General features: G+C 54.7%; 1 protein-coding gene across 3 annotated transcripts in view; it reads left to right on the top strand.

Annotated features, from left to right (window-relative positions):
- Positions 1 to 16,880, top strand: part of PDE2A (phosphodiesterase 2A) — a 92,348-nt gene that overhangs the window by 12,306 nt on the left and 63,162 nt on the right. For 2 of the 3 annotated variants that reach the window (XM_067038828.1, XM_067038829.1), the window contains exon 2: positions 14,785 to 14,854. In XM_067038828.1, the coding sequence (XP_066894929.1) occupies positions 14,785 to 14,854 (70 nt within the window). Of the gene's footprint in view, positions 1 to 14,652; positions 14,855 to 16,880 lie in introns of those variants that run through there. The other variant, XM_059068971.2, reaches the window with a different exon arrangement.

Here is a 16,880-nt window from a genome sequence, read left to right as displayed (position 1 = left end):
TCCCGAAGGTGGCTCTGCCTCTTGCCACCTCTCCGAGCTCACACACACACGCTCACTTGCCATCTTTGCTTGGGTATGCTCCCCTCTACCTCTAAGCCTAGTGAAAACCTCATCATTGGAGGCCTGGGGTCAGAGGCACGGACTTCCGTGCACGGCTTCCTAACCTATGCCACTTAGTGTGGGAAAGGGAGGTGGTAGAGGCGAGTGATTATGAGCCCAAGCCTTGGGGACTTCCTCCTGGTTCACCTCTCAGCTCCTCCACTTCTTAGCAGCAGGACCTGTGCTGAGTTCTACCACCTTTGTCTCCTCGTCTGTAAAAGGGGGATGATAATAGAACCCACCTCATTAGGGCTGCTGCGAGGATTAACTGAGATAAAGCTTGTGATGCACATGGTGCGCGGTTCAGCTCCCTCCCTGGGCCGAGTGAGAGCAGGAGGAGAGCTAATGAGATCAAGTCAAGTGCACCCAGGAGGTGCCTTATTGAGTCCTTGCTAATTGGAACTGAATGAAACCAACATCTATAGTGTGAGCACCTAGTATGCGCCCTCTGTAGCTGGTTCTCTGCACCTCCCTGCCTCAGTTTCTGCATGGCTGCCAATTTTGCACAGCTGTTATGCGATGGGGACCCGGAAGGTGGGGGTGTGACTGCTTTTTAGAATTTTTTTACATTCATTTTATTGAGGTATAATTTACATACAATAAAATCACCAATTTAAAGTATATGATTCAATGAGTTTTGGTAAATCTCTGCAGTCATGTAACCACCATTTCAATCAAGGAAAGCATATTTTTGTCATCCGCCGAGACTTCCCTTGTGCCCTTTGCAGTCATTCCCCATTGGAGGTGACTTCTTCTAGGGCTGTGAGAGGTGCTGGGGTTTCCTTGAGACGACAACCTGGGCACAGAGAGGGGACTGCCTCTGTATGCTGGGAGACACCAAGGAACAGCTTGCCCTTTCTGAGCCTTGGTTCCCGTGGACTGGTAGAGGCCAAGAGGCAAGAGGCCAGGGAAAGGAAAGGATGCTCAGGCCATAGTATCCTGAGGGTAGGCTCTGGGCCTGAGGGCTGGGTCAGCTGGGAGTGGTGACCTCAGAAATCTACAGAGTGGGTGACAGAGATTAGGGAGTTGGTGTTCCCCAAAACCTGCCCTTGCATGGATCAGGTGTGCCCTGTGGCCCAGGTGGAAGTGGCCATATATTGGTCCAGACTGGAGCAGGGGCTTGTCCAACATGATTCCACCCGTGTCCTTATCTCCACCAGGGGCCATAAACTCCCCTGGGGATTAGCAATTCCCCTAAAAGAAGGGGAGCTCTTTTGTTCCCCAGTCCTAGACCCAAATATTAAAGCAATTATGTAACAAGCAATAAATTACTTAAAGTAATGACTCACTCAGCTTAATTAGAGCACGAGCAGGGAGGGATTAAGGTATTTTTAGAGCTCGCATCTCACTCCCTCCTGTGGAGGGAGACCTCTATGCAAAGTAGGGGTGGAGAAAGGGCTGGGAGCTTGTGGAAGGACCCCAGGTGTCTGCAAGGGGATGAAAGCTGGTCCTCTGCCCTGCTGAGGTCCCAACAAAGAGAGGGCAAGTCAGAGCTGCAGCAGGAGGGATTCAGGTAAGAGTCAAGGAACACTTTCCAGTGGTGCTGATTGGAGAACTGGGACAGGTAAACTAGATTATGAACGCTTTGTGGTCAGGGACTATGTCTGTGACCCCTTCTCCACGTAGGAACAGAATAAGAATGAGACTTGGGGTCAATCAAGCCTCAGTTTGAATCCCACCTTTACTGGATACTAGCTGTGTGGCCTTGGGCAGTTCCTTTATCACCCTAAGCTTCCATTTCCTTCACTGTAAAATGGGCATAATAATATCCACCTTTGTATATATTGTAAGGATCAAATGGGTTAATGTGACATGTAAAGCAAACCACAGTACTGACTTTACAGAACCAAAATCTCCAAAAGGGCAGGAATTAGGTCTGTTTTGTTTACTATTGTATCCCAAGCTCCATTCACAGGGCCATGCATAGTAGGTGTTCAATAAATGCTTGTTGAGTGAATGCATATTAGTTTCATTTCCATTCTCCAGCTCCATAAGGGTTCCTTGTTTCAAGGTTTTGTGAATAAAGGAACTAGGGGAGAGGAGGGCAGGGCTACCTCACAGGTGGCATCTGGCCTTTCTCTTCCAGGCTGAGAGGAAGAGGTGACTTCCAACAAAAAGAACCAGACCTCAGGAAAAGGCCTGGGAGGGTTCAGGACCACGGACAGCCCCAACCTCTGTCTTCCAGTTGCCAGCAGAGTTGCTGGGATGAAAGGGACCACCGTGTGTGCCCTACACACCCTGGCTGGGAGGAGGAGCCAGCAGTCCAGTCTGACTGGGGAGACCAGAACCTTCACTCACCATCACTGGGAGTTCAGAGGAGGGGGTATGAGTGCAGGGTGGGGCATCCTGAAAGGCTTCCCAGAGGAGGGGATGGAACTGGCGGGAAGGATTTAGGTAGAGAGAACATCCAGGCATCTGCAAAATGCATTAAAAATTCTGACCCTGTAGGTTTTCTGGGAGGATTAAATGAGTTACTTCTTAGGAATGCCTGCTTGGAGAGGACACAACATATGGGTTTACTTCCTTCCACCCCTTCTCAACCCCTGTGACATGAGGAGGGATGTCCCCCTGCTCTACTGAGGACAGCAGGGCCTGGACACTTATCACAAGCCCTGGGGTGGGGACTTCCTATTCCAGCCTTCACTGACCCCCACCTCTGAGGTTGGACTGAGATGGACAAACAGTAGGTGCACAGGACAGACCAGGGCATTGGGAGGCTAAGGGAAGGACACAGCTGGATCGGGCCGTTAAAGTTTAATCCCTGACCCTCCCCCAGGCCCACAGCCCCAAAGCTCCTGCCCCAAGTGGTTGCTCTGATCAGTTCTGACCAGCTCTCCTCACACCTCACTGGCTTTCCAGAGCCTGGGCGATGAATTACTGATGACAGCATCGCAGCATCACTATGACGACCAGGCATGTTCTTAGCCTCCAGTCAGAATGCAGCGGCAGAGGCCAGAGACCTCTTTGACTCTGGGCCTTTGTACTGGTGTGTGTGACAGGGGCCAAAGGGGAGTGGGAGATGGGGCAGGATCAGGCATGGGGGCTCCATCTGGAGTGGACTAGAGTTCATTCAGATTGTTAGATCCAAGGGGACCTTGAGGACAGTTGTATCTCTCTGTCCCTCCTTTCTTATCTTTCTTTTCATTCCTCCCTCCCTTCCTCCTTCCTTCCTTCCATGTCCCTAAGCCCCTTCCCTGTTGGAGGCCCTGAGCTGCCTACCACCTTCACCACCTGGGAATGAGGCCCAGCCTGACCCTCACCCTTGGGAGCTCAGAGTGAAATGGGGACGTAGACACTTCCTGGTCTAGGCTCCAGAGAAGGTGTGTCAGCCACTGGTGGCTCTGCTGAGGGGGTCTGGCTTAGCTCTGCCAGGGGCTGTGCAAAAGGCTTTGCAGAGGGGGTGATATTTCTTCTAGCCCTGTTGAGCCAGGAGGGGATTTTCCAGTGGAGAGACAGAGGTCCAGGGAATTCCCTGGCTGTCCAGTCTTTAGGGCGCAGTGCTTTCACTGCTGGGACCTGGGTTCAATCCCTGGTTGGGGAACTAAGGTTCTGCAAGCCAAAAAAAAAAAAAAAGAGAGAGAGAGAGAGAGAGAGAAGTCTGGAGGTGAACTGGTGAACCACAAGGCATGAGTCCAGAGGTGAAACCTAAAGAGGGACGAGAGATTGATAAAAGTCCAGGAAAGCCTAAGTGTGGGGTCTGCAGTGGGGAGCACAGGAGGAGTGGAGCCCGGGGAAGGACTGGGAAGGAGTGGACACAGTGAGGAGTTTGCAGTTTGTCCCACAGGGTAAAAGGAGCCCCTGAAGAATTTTATTGTTGTTGCTTGTTTAATTTTAGGGATGGGAAAACTGAGGCTCAGAGAGGGAAAGTGACTTGATTAAGCTCGATGAGGTCCTTAGAGACAGACTGAGACTACGGGCTCTGCCAGGGTCCAGCTAGACCCCAGTTAGGACCTCTTGCCCCAGACTTGCGAGCCAGAATTTTTCCAGGTAACCACTACCTCCAGTGGGTGGGGAGGGCCCATGGGTGACTTTACCCTAAGTTTTAATGAAATTTGCATAGGCAAGGGCTGTGCTTATGGCCCTTCCTGCCTTGGAAGGATTGGGTGTGGGTGGGAAGTTAGTGTGGGAGGGCATCTAGGGAAGGACTTTCCTGGGGAAGTCAGGGGCTTGGCTAAGGTCAGCAAGAGATTAGGGTCAGAAATTGAATCGAACTTGAGTCTTTGGGCTGCCAGCCCCAAAACAGTGCCACTTCCCCTTACTCGACACCCTCAGGGATCCTTGACTGAGTTGGGCACTGGTATAAGAGGTAAGGGCATCTCTGAGCTCCTCACATTCTCCCCAGGGCTCTCCCTGACCCTCGCGTCTGACATTGGGCCTGCTGAGGCTGGAACTTATCTGGGCAGAGACATTTGGCCCCATTATTCTGATGACGAAATTGAGGTCCCAAGATAATCACTCAGTAATGGGTCAGCACTAGACTGGGCCTGGCTGCCTGACCCTTGGCTCGTCTACACTTCCCCTACCTGAAGCTGTCCCTTGCTTCTCTCTGTCCCGCTGTGCAGCATTGCTGGGCCTCCCAGCTTTGATGGATGGCCCCATGGCTCCGTCTCCGTCCCATTCCTTTCCGGATGCTGGGCCATTAGCCTACTAATCACCAGTCTTACCTGGTGGCCGCCAAGCCATCCATCTCTCCTATACAGCCTCACCCAGCACAGGTGGAGTTTTTGGGGTGCAGCAGTTCTCCCTTCTCTGAGACTGAGCTGAAAGTGTGGCTGCAGACCCTACTCTAGGGAGGTCAAGGGTTAGGGATCAGTTTACACCCCCTTACTAGAGTGCCAGAAATCCCCCCTGGACCTTCCAAGGGAACCTACACATGCATACATGTGTATGCATGCACGTACACGCTCACAGTAACAGTATTAAAAGCTTTCATGTATCAAAAAATACTGTATGCGAAGCATTGTGCCAGAGCTCTGCATGTACAATCTCATTCATCCTGTTAGTTGAGTACTATTGGTAACCCCACTGTACAGATAAGGAAATTGAGGCTCAGAGAGGTTAAGTAACTTGCACAGGGTCACCTATATCCAGAAGATGGAGGAACTGGGATTGGAACCCAGGTCGCATGGCTCACTTTTGTATTTGCAACTCCTCTCTTCTACTGACTTAGCACATGCACACACCAGCCTCCATGTCGGCCCCTGCACTGCCCATCTACCTGGACCAGGTTCCTGAGGAAGAGGGAGAGTGCTGGGCTGAGGAAGGGATGAGGGGGGTCACTGCTTACTGTCCAAAGGCGGCCCCCAGACTCTCACCCTGACAGTGATACTGATCAGCCTGGGAGGCTGCCTGGAGGAAGCAGCCTCCAGGCAGTAGGAAGAGGTTGAGAGGCAGTCGATCGATCATCCCTGCAGCGCTGCCTTCCAGGAACTTAGGCCCAGGGAAGTGTGGCACCAGGGGTCAATCATCCGGGCTGTGGCCCAGGTTCAGCGTGCAGGGTGCGTGTATGTGGAGTGAGGCTGGTGTGGGTCCCCTGCCCGCCCCTCCCCCTGCTTTCCCTTTCCCCTCCCTCTCACCTTCAGCCTGCAGACCCTACACCTTCCCCTTGCTCTCCCCACTGCCCCCCACCATGGGTCCTGCAGCTGAGAATGAAACTACCAGCTCCCAGACACCTATGTGTACCAATTGCTGTGGAGTTACCCTGCCCCAGAGACTGATCCTGGGGTGGGTGCTGTGAGGTCAGGGGAGGGCAGGCAGGGAGGCCAGGAGCTGCAGGAGGTGGAGACGAGCCTTCAGAGACCTCAATGGACAATTTAATGAGGTAATGAATGTAGAGTGCTTCTTATCACCAGGGCATGCAGTAGGCGCTTAGTCTTTGCTGGTTCCTCCCTCAGGAGCCTGGAGAGAATGAGGCTGATGGGGGCAGATGGGGCGCCTCTGAGGACACACGAGCTCCCAGAGTAGCTGCCAGGTGCCACTGACAGTGTTAACAATCACAGGAAAAATTAGCTCTGAGAGAGAGAGAGAGATTAGTACCTGACAGGTGACAGAGTCTAGGCAAGCACTATCATCTTTCTGACACGGGGAGGAGGACAGAGAGGAGTGCTGGGAGGGGTGGTGGCCAGAGTAGGGCTTGGGGCCCTCCCCACATTCCTACTGGGAAGTACCCCTGAACAGGCCTAGATAGCGCCCCCTTCCTGGAGCAGCTGCTTCCACCCTGGCAGAGGGGCTTCCGCCAGGCCCTCCAACTTTCACTGACCCCAAGAGACCTGGGTTCAAGTCCTGGTTCAGGCACCTGCTGGCTGGTAGTGGTTAGGGCAGTCGCTTTCCCGTCTTCTCATCTGTAACAGGTTGCAGTGAGGATTAAATGAGATGTTCCCTGTCCAGTTCCAGCCATTTCCCTGCCCCCAAGGAGCCACGCCCTTTTGAGTTCCCCAGAGCCTGTCTTCCCTAGTTGCAGCCCTGAGAGGGAGAGCTGTGGGCCATCTCTCCACCGGATGCTGTCCGCTCCATCCTTGGCTCCCCACTGCCCTGACACAGGGCCTGTTGTTGAGGAAGAAGGAAGTAAAGGGGGTTCCATATTAGGCTCTGTCATCTTCTCAGTCACTCTGGTAGGGGGACAAGTGTGCCTCTCTGTACTGATGGTGCCTCCACAGGTAACGAAGGCCTAGCCTGACTCAGATGGGGGTGGGGAGTGGGCTCTGGACTGGGATTCCCAAGGCCTGACTTTCTGCTGTTCCAGATACTGCCTCACTGTACAAGCTTTTGCACAAGACCTGTCCCTGGGGAGTAAGAGACACATTGAACCTTTCTGACCAGCCTCTTTCCTGAGCATCTGTTCCTAGATGATTCTGTGTTCTCGGGCAGAGGCAGTGCGGTGGGCTGGTGGTACGAGGCTGGTGACGCCCAGGCCGCAGCTGGGCAGACCCAGGAGGAGGGGCTCAGGACCGGGGCCAGCCTAGGACTCTGTGCTCTTGGTGCCCTTGTCCTCATACTGCCCCTGACGCTGTCTGCTCTGCCTTCCAGTCCACGTTGTGTTACCCCGCCTGCCCCCCCATTTCTGGTCCTCTCTTGCTTCATTATCTGTCTCTATTGCCTCCTGCCTCAGGTTTATCTCCTCCTGTCACACTTCCATCCATCTCTCTGTCATTCCCCTGCGGCTCCCTCCCTCGCCCTCCCCAGGAGTTGAGCTTGCCTGAGAGTCAGTCCCTCTCTGCCACTTGTCTGTCTCAGTGGTCTCTGAGTCTCAGCTCTGTCTTCTTCCACCTTCCTGAATCTCCCTCTCTCTGATGGTGTCTCTGCCTTTTGCTGTCTCTGAACCCCCTTAGACTATCTCTGTAAGTCTCTATCTACCCTTATCTCTGGTTCTCTGTCTCTCAGAACCTGCCTGGTCCTGCCCCCTCTTGCCTCCCTTCCTCCCCTTGCCAGCCCAGCCAGGGCAGTGGGTCCAGCCTTCCAGCCAGGAGAGTGGAGTGGTCCACCCTCCCTCTCTCTTGCTGGCAGCCTCCGAAGCCCCTGACAATTGCCCTCCACCCTGCACTACGCGGGGCCTCGTTGCTAGGCCTTGGGCTGGCAGCACCCGGCTTCCATAGCGACGGGTGCCTAGAAACAAAACGCCAAGTCTCCCGGTCCCACACAGAGTCTTTGCGGATTGAACTCCTTTTGATCGATCAGGACAGGAAATGTGGCCGACTCTGGGCTGCCTCCAGCTTGGAGAGGCGAGGAGACCACGGTCTCTGCCTTCTGGAGCTTGGGGGCCTGCTGGGGTGGGAGGAGCTGCTCCAGTGTGGCTCTGAAGCCAAAGAGGGAGCCCCCTCCCCCCGGGCTCTTCTCAGGAGTTAGCCTTCTACTGGGAGGCAAGAGTTTGCAAGGGACCGGGTTTGGATCGCTGTTCTACTGTTTCTAGCTGTGAGACTTTAGACAAATGACCTCATGTCCCGGGACCTCAGTTTTATCCACTGTAAAGTTGGGCTAATAATATCCTGATAATTAAATAAGAGAATCACCCGGGTGGCCCTGGCACTCAGTAGGTAATCCCTGACGGCATTGCCCTCCCTGCCCCTTTAAAGTTGTCTAAGATTTAATTAGCAGAGAGGAGGGCAATGGAACCCTAGGCCTGGACAGTAGTGTGAGCAAAAGGTGGAGGGTGGAAGGCAAGTGCAGGGGCTCACAGGGGCCCTCACCTCACCGGGTATTCACAGAGACGCAGCCCACAGACCATCAGGCTCTGAGGGCTGTGGAAACCCTGGAGCTAGATTCCTGGAGTCCCAGCACTACAGGCAGTTAGAATAATAGAATGTTAGAATCTTGGGCTCCTCCATTCTCAGGACTCCAGGCTCTCGCATTCATAGAATGTAAAAAGCACAGACTCTTCTAATAATGGGATTTATAATAGAGGCTCTGATTTTCTTAGATCACAAAGCTCTGGGAGTTCTTGGAACCTGGAAGCCACAGACTGGGGCTCCCTCTATGACAGTGTCTGAGCTGGCAGGGAGTTTTCAGAGCATGGAGCCTCAGGTCCCTGTTGCTTAGAATTTCTTGTGCTTTGGCATTCCTCATGGGCTCAGCTCTGAGCAGTCCTGGTGTGTGTGTGTGTCTGTGTGTGTGTGTGTGTGTGCGCATGTGTTTGTGTGTGCATGGGGGACTGGGGTCAGTGACCAACTGCAACCTGAGGCACCTCTGGAGCAGGGCCAGCCCAGGAATAGCTGGTGAAGGAAAGCTGGGCAGCTTGTGGGCTGCAGCTGTCCAGGCAGGCGGGGTGGGACTCTGGCAGCCACCCTTGGCTGAGGACCTAATTGCCTTCATCCACCCAGCCTGCCCAACAGGGCTCAGGAGGAGGCATCTCCACAGGACACTCGAGGGCAGGAGTTAGAGCAGTCCCGCAAGGTCCTGCAGATTGGAGGGCAAGAGGCCCCGGTGAGGGAAGGAGATGGGATGTGGGGGGGCTTGAGGGATGAGAGAAAGAGTGCGCTCAGTGAGGCGATGGGGCTCAGTGGAGTCTGCTGAAGAGTTTCTCAGCACTGCACTCTCTCTGCACTGCCCCACACTCCTGGGCATAGTGGTTGGTGTTGCGGAAGCCAGAGCACCTTGAACCTACTTGCCTATAGTAGCCTGGGGCAGGCTGAGAGCCAAGAGCTCCTTTTTCCACCTCTGCCCCAAGCTGGGAAGGCTGGTAGAGCTGTTGGGGAAGCTGGGATCTGCCGCCCCTTTTGCTCATCTTCCTTCCCGTTTCCCATGGGAATCATGGCTCAGGATGATCAGGATTTGACAGGATGGTGCCGTGGGAGGAGTCAGCACCGGGCAGAGCCATCCCGCACGGGAAGGGGTTGGCTGCAAAGAAAGTGAGCTCCCTGTCCCTGGGAGTGTGCAAGCAGAGGCTGGATTGCCAGTCAGGGTGACTTCAGAAGGGGGCTCGGATGGAGGAAAGTGGTCAGGAGGACTCTTCTCCAGGAAAGGTGGGCTTTGTGTGATTGGCTAAGGTGGCTGCCCCTTCTAGACATCCCTTTTGTCTCGTTTAGGGGGTCACTATCTGCCCCCTGTCCCCAACTCCTGCTGTGTGTGCCTGGCCCCATGCTGGATATGTTGCATACAGACACGTGGAGCTGAATAAGACCCAGTCTCTTTTGGGTCTGATGGGGGAGGCACATAGGGAAACAAATACAGTTGGGCAGGTCCTCCATAAGGAGGCAGATCAGGTTGGAAGGAGGGTTCTACCACTGATTCCTATAGTCCACAGATGTCTTCTTGAGCAATTCCTCTGGGTCAAGCCTTGTTCTAGGTGCTGGGGCCACAGCAATGAGCAAAACTGAAAAAGAGTCCAGTCCCCTGGAGCTGACAGCATAGTGGGGAGGTCGAGTGCCTGGTAAAAGTACAGAAGTGCTGGTTGGAGGATTGGTGAGCAGTGACGGGTTTGGCCAGAAGGCAGAGTGTGGGGCATGAAAGGATGGTTTGGAGGTGGGGTTAAGGACCAAGAAGGCCAGAACCGGAACTCCAACTTTATCCTGTGGGCAGTGGGGACCCGTGTGGGTATGGGTGAGGCAGGGTCAGACTTGAGTGAAGAAAAGATTACTCCAGCAGGTATGGACATCGGGGAGAAGGAGACACAGTGGTCCCTGAAGGAGGTACTAGGGCAGGTGTGCCCACCAGTGTTCTATGTGCAGGAGCTGTGTGAACAAGCGTATAGGGATGTGAGTCTATGTGTAGGAGTATGTGTGTGTGTGTAGGAGTGATGGGAGTGTGTGTGTGTATCTATGGAAAGACAGTGTGTGTGTGGATGATTGTGTGTGGCCTGCGGCAGCCTTGTGTGACACAAGGCTCTTGGGGCTTGCAGATGATGAGGAGCAGATACCAAGGTGTGCCAAGGCCTGAGTCCCCTGGACCTCAGCCCCGATGTGAGCTGGCAGGTCTTGGACTAGTCCTGGACTAGAATCCTCCAGGCTCCCTTCCCGCGCTAGGGTCGTGCAGCTGGCCATCTGCTGCAGACAAGATAAATGTGTATGCAAATAACATGGAAATGGACGAGACCTGTGGTTGACCCACCCCTCTCCCCTCATCCCTTGAGCCTGAGCTCACTCAGCCTGTGCTCTTTCCCAGTTAGAGCTACTGTGGGGGCTCTGGGAGCAGGCCCTGCCCACTCAGAGCCCAAATCCATATTGTCCCCAACACCTGCCTGCGGCCAGATCCTTTCTCTGTAAGGGCCACCGCCACATCTGGAGCCAATGCCAGCGGACACACAGAGCAGACCGGGGCTAGTGGCCATGAGCAGCACCTCTGTTAGTTGTGAATTTGAGTACATGCAGACTCACACATTTGCATCTATGTGCCATGCTTGGACTCTTGTGCACACACACAATTGTATACACATACTTACATGTGTGCATACACACTCACACCTGTGCACACATACCTGTCTGCACACACACACATATGTACATTCCTGTAGATACACACACATCTGGGTACACACACACAAGCTCAGCTGTACAATGAAAGCATCACACATCCTTACAAAGATGCAAACTTACAGAACTGTACTCCTCCTTCACCCACATCATGCTCACAGACCTGCATGCAGGACCTCACACACATGCACACACCAGGGCTAACTAAGGGTGGCTCACAGCTGTGCCCTCTCCGGGCTGAACACTGCAGATGGGCTCTAGCTGGACACAGAACCTACAGAGATGTCAACTTCCTCCTGGGCCCTTTTGGACTGTCCCCGGGCACAGCCCTTCGGATGGTGGAACCCTCTCCTAGTCCATGGGCTCCACCTCAAGTCATGGAGAGACTGAGCCACACACACTGCCTCCTGAGGAGCCCCCATGTTGGGATCTGGCCCTCGCTCACAATCCTTGGGCCTGGCATGCCCGGGCAGGCCTGCCTGCCCCAGAGAGCTGCCTTCTGCCCCGCTAGGCCTACCTGGATCCTGCCTTCCTCCACCTGAGCTGCTTGAGTCCTCAAAAGAGAACCAGGCCAACATTCACAGGGCCAGAGCCTTGCATGAGGTCACCCAGCATGTCAGGGCAGGGCTCAGGTTTGAACCTGGGCTTCTGGGAGTCTGACCATGGCTAGCAGCAAGAGGATAGATGCATGTCAGGCACACAGACAGGCTCCTGGAGCAGGACACATGGTCATGGAGGATGGCAGCAGATTTGGGGTCTTTGGAGGGCCTGCTGGTGTCGTGCTCTTACATGGCGAGATGACGAGCGTGAAAGTCTGCTCACCAGTCCTGGGTGAGGAAGTGCTTTGTAAGCGCAGTGGTCCAGAGAGGGGTCATTGTTAGGAACAAGGAAGGGCTGGTTCTTGGACAGGGCCTGAGGTTGAATGGCTCAGTACCCAGGTTGACAGGTTGTCAGCTGAGTCACCTTTTCCTAAAATACCAAGTCTGAGGTAGCTGGGCCACTGGACAGCTTAATGTGGCCTGTAAGGTGGGGAGATGAAAAGAGGTGGCTGTGGAGCTGAGCCAGGTACCCCTGAAGCTGGGCTTCCTCATGGCAAAGGTGGGCCGAGGGTTCAGGGCCTGGGAGTGTAGGACCCTGACTGCTTTCTTGGGGACAAAAGGAGAGGTGGGAAAATTAGTTTTTCTCACGTGCCTTTCTTCAAGAGGTAGAGAATGAATATAAAGCACAGACTGGAGCCAGATGGCCTGGGTTTGAATTTTGGCTCTACTACTTATTAGTTGTGTGACTGTGGGCAAGTTACTTAGTCTCTCTGTGCTTCCGTTTTCCTTATCTGTAAAATGTGGCTAATAATGAGTCCTACCTTATAGTGTTGTTAAGAAGATGAACTGTGAGTCACAGAGTAAGTGCTCAGCAAATGTTAAAGCCCAAGAGATGCTGGCCGTGCCAGGCCAGGGTTGGCCCTTGATTGTGAGGTCTGAGATGGCCTCTCCTGAAGAACAAACACCTCTGGCAAGTGGCTGTAACAGATGCCTCCTGGATGCCTTTGTCCCACCCGCACTATCCGGAGCCCAAGACTGAGCTGATGACAGATGCTCAGGATTTACCAAGAGATTTGTGCACTGGCCTCAGACTCAGTCCTTATAATAGCCCTTACATTGGTCACTCCCTTTACAGAGCAAGAAACTGAGGCCAAAAAAAGAGAAGGGAGGCCCTTTTCTGGGCCAGAACCTTTACATATCTTAGCCCATGTAATGTTTTCTACAGCATTAGTAAGTAGGACAAATTGCCCCCAATTTGAAGATGCAGTAAAATAGGATGCAGTAAAATTGCCCCCAGACATGACTCTTAGGAAAGATGCAAGAAGGGGGACCCAGAGGACTGAGGTAGCATCCAGGGAAGGCCTCCTGGAGGAGGTGGGCCTCCGACTGGCTCCTGAAAGATAAGCAGGCTGATAGGATCTAGAGGACATTAGGGTTGGGGTGGCTGGGTAAAAGCCTGAAGGTGAGAATGAGTCAGTCACACATCTGAGTAGAGCAGAAAGTATAAATTTAAGGAAGAGGGTCAAAGCTGAAAAAACAAGTTGGGGCTAAGTCATAGAGGGTCTGCCATGTCAGGCTGAGGGTTGGGACTTTATTGTGCTGATGGTAGGGAGTCACTGAAGGTGTGTGAGCAGGGGAAGAGGCATTGTTCAGGTTGGCCCTCAGAAAGAGAGGTGGGAGAACTCTTGGCATGGAGGGCTTCTCCCTGAGCTGTGACACAGCTAAGACTCTGACCAGCCTGTGTGCCAGGTGCCTGGACTGTGTCCAGGACTGGGCTCAATGACTCAAACTTGAGGAAATCACTCCCCAGGGAGAAAGGGCCCAGATGAATCAGCCCAGTAAGGTGGGGAGCTGGGAAGCTGGAGGGTCACTGAGTCACCCTCCAAGAGGGGTGAGGGTTAAGGGGAGAATTGCAGAGAGGGGACTGCAGTACATGGGAAGGATTCAGGTCAGACCACAGCGAGGGCTGTCAGGGGACTCTGGCTGCCTTCACACCATTGTGGGGTTGATTCTCCTGGCAGTCTTGTGAAAGAGATGGGAAGATGGAAGCCCAGAAACCAACTGGGAAGGGGATCTGACCAAGGTCATGCAGTAAGTAGCTAGCCGGCAATGGCCAGGAGACACCCAAGAGCACCCTCCAGTCCAGACACGTCCCACCGCCCCAACCGACCTCATGCCAAGCGGAGGCTAGGGAACCGTTTGGGTCCAGGCAGGGAGCTGGCCCAGGTGACCCCTTTCCCCTCCGACACTCGCCCCTCGTGCGCAGATGGCAAATCGGGCCGGGCTGCGCCGCCGCGCTGGGACAGCAGGGGGCGCAGGAGCGTCACGGCTGCAGCGGGCGCCTGAGCACAGAGGCCGCTCTGCGGTGAATTGCGCTTCGGGCTCGCAAGTCCCACCGCGGAACTGTGGACTGTGCGGCCCTGGGGCCAGCACCCTCTCTGGCTTGCGGGGACGCCAACGCAGACCTGCCTGCCCAGTGCTGGGGGCCCAGTGCCCCTACCCACAACTTGGGAATGGTGCGCCTTGTGTGCGCTCGCGTGTCTGTGCGCACGTGTCTCCCTCCCAGATTTGCTACTGCTCCCAGGGCCTGTCAGACTCGGAGCGACCTCTAAAATTTCCCCTGATTTCCCCCCTTTTTCCTGGAAGAAGAGCAAGCCCAGGGCTTCTTGTTCGTGCCAGTGGTCCCTTCCCCTCTATCTATCTCCCCCTCCGGACCGCTCCCCCCGCCCCCTCACTGCGCTGGTCTCTGCCTTGGGACTGTAGCCTGGCTCCAGGACTTTATAAGTAAGTGGTGGGGGGAGAGGATGTGATGAGGAGAGAGGCTCAGAGAGGCGACCTCTGAGAGGTAGTGAAAGGAGTGGCGAAGGGGCAAGAGAAGGGAGAGAAGGCTGAGAGCCGGCTATCAGGGGCGGGGGATCCTAATAGCGCACAAGCTGGAAGAATCTTGAGAGCGGACAGATAAGGGAAGTGAGAGCTGGTGGGGGGCTGTGGTCGGGGTGGGAAGACTGGAAGAGCTAAGAGGTGCTGTCCACGGTTGCGGAAGGTGGGCGGGGCCTGGGCGGTCGGGGGGCGGGAAGTGGGCGGTTCGGGGCGGGGCCAGGGCGGACACTCGCGCGGGCCAGGCGAAGCAGTCGCGGACGCCCTGGCCAAGCGCAGCGGCCAGGCCGGCGGGCGGGCGGGCGGGCGGCTGCGAGCATGGTCCTGGTGCTGCACCACATCCTCATCGCTGTTGTCCAATTCCTCAGGCGGGGCCAGCAGGTCTTCCTCAAGCCGGACGAGCCGCCGCCGCCGCAGCCATGCGCCGACAGCCTGCAGGTAGGGCCCCCCCACCCCGGGCTCTGGGCACGAGGGGAATGGGGTGTTGGGTGAGCGCCCGGCCGGGTCCTCCGCTGTCGCCGGTCCCATGGTCTACCCCGTCCCTGAACCCTCCTAGGGTGGGGACCCCTCCCCTAGATGAAAATCCCACTTCTCTGCTGGCACTGCAGCCCATACCCAGAGACATTGAGTCCTTAGCTCACAGTTCAAAACCTCACGCCAGATTCTGAACCCTTTTCAGATCTGGGACTCCACCCCTAAGCACTGAACTACCAATCCACAATGGGACCCCTGTCCACACCCAGGAGTTCTGTTTGAGCCTGGAACCCCCTGCCTCCCAGATTAGTGGAGGACCCCTGCCCATACCCCTGGACCCCCAATATATTTATCAGACTCCGGGCACACCCAGAACACCTGAACCCCCGACTCTCAACCAGGACCCCCCCTCAGAGCTGGGGCCTCATCTCAAGCCCCTGAACCCCTACTCCACCGCCTCATCTGTGCCCTCACCCAGATTCCCACTCAAACACTTGGACTTCAGTCCTCACACCAGACCCCACCCAGGGTCCAAATGCCTCTTTCCATTACAGTTTGTCTCTCCTTCTCTGCAGGATCCCCCTCCCACCCTCTTCCTGCTTTCCCTCCTCCCTCCTGTATAGAAGATCCTAGTCTTTTCTGGCTTGTCTCACCGTCTCCTCTTGTTTCTCTCTGGGTATGGTGGCCTCCGTTTCTCCTCTGGCTTCTCTGAGTCTTTCTGGGCATCTTCTTCCTGTACCCCTCTATTTCTTTCTTGTTTGGTCTCTTTTGCCCACATGCCCACCTCTCTCAATCTGCCCGTTACTCCCCCAATTTCTCTAGGTTTCTGTCTTTGTTCTAGGGCCTTTCCCTGTGGTCATCCTTCTCCTTCTATCAGCCTCTACTTTGAGGTGGTGAGGGGACAGGCTCAGAATGCCATGCTGGTGTCCCCAGGACCTCTACCCCTCCCCTGTTGTCAGGCATGGCATGGTGTGGGTGCTGGTGGAAGGGGCTAAACATGGAGCAAGCAGCCTTTGGGCGGTACCGAGGGATTTAAGGTGGGTGGGGATTGTGCAGTGGGGCACTGGGGTTCATAACTTATAAACCCCCTCATCCCTGCTGAACTGGACTTGAGAAGCCGGGGGCTTGGGATGAGGGAGGGGAGGAATAGCCTGCAACTTGGTGTCAGTCACCTGTGGTGGGAGGTGTCCAGGGCTGGGCGAGTCTGGGTGGTATGTGTTTGAATAGGAAGAGCTGGGTTGTGTGTATTGGGTGTGCCTTGTGTGTGATCATGTGTGTTGTATCGTGTAGTATTGTGTGTGTCATCAGCGGTGGGATTATTGGAGGGAATCTGGGGGAGCTTATGATGAGTGTGAGGACTGTGAGTGTAATAGTGTTGCATGGCGTGTGTAGCTAGGGAGGCCGAGTTGTGAGTGTGGAGTGGTAGATGTATGTATGACTGTTGTGTGTGGGGGAAACTTATGTGTACATGGTGTGTGTCATCGTGGGGTGGAGTAGTTGTAGGGGCAGCTTACATGGGGGATTGTGTGTGTATTTGTGTGTATTATGGACTGTTGTGTGTAACCAGGAAGAGCCACTGGAGGGGTCTGATGAAAGGTTTCATTGGATGTCTTGGTAGAGGGGAGTGGGGGTGGGAGAGCTGTGTCTGAGTGGATTTGCAGCCTAGGTGACTGGCTTCGAGTCACCGAGTTACATCCTGGAGTTGCTCAGGAAATATATTGGGACCTGTGTGTTGGTGTTTGAGTGTCATGTGTCTGTGATGACTGTTTGTACAGCTCTGGGTAGGAAAGTGTGCAGCAGCCAGGGTCCAGGGGGCCAAGGCAAGGACTTGTTGACTACGTGTGTGTGTGTGTGTGTGTGTGTGTGTGTGTGTGTGTGTGCTCAAGTGCATGTGGGGAGGAGGCAGTGTGGAGGCAGGACTGTCTGTGCTAAGGAGCTGTGTGTGCCCTCAAATATTTGACATTTTGGTGTGACATTAGGTGTGCACATT

Source organism: Kogia breviceps, chromosome 7, assembly GCF_026419965.1.
Source record: "Kogia breviceps isolate mKogBre1 chromosome 7, mKogBre1 haplotype 1, whole genome shotgun sequence".
In the NCBI taxonomy this organism is placed as follows: Eukaryota; Metazoa; Chordata; class Mammalia; order Artiodactyla; family Physeteridae; genus Kogia; species Kogia breviceps.
Note: the sequence above shows the minus strand (reverse complement) of the source record. Positions and strands in the feature narration are given on the sequence as shown.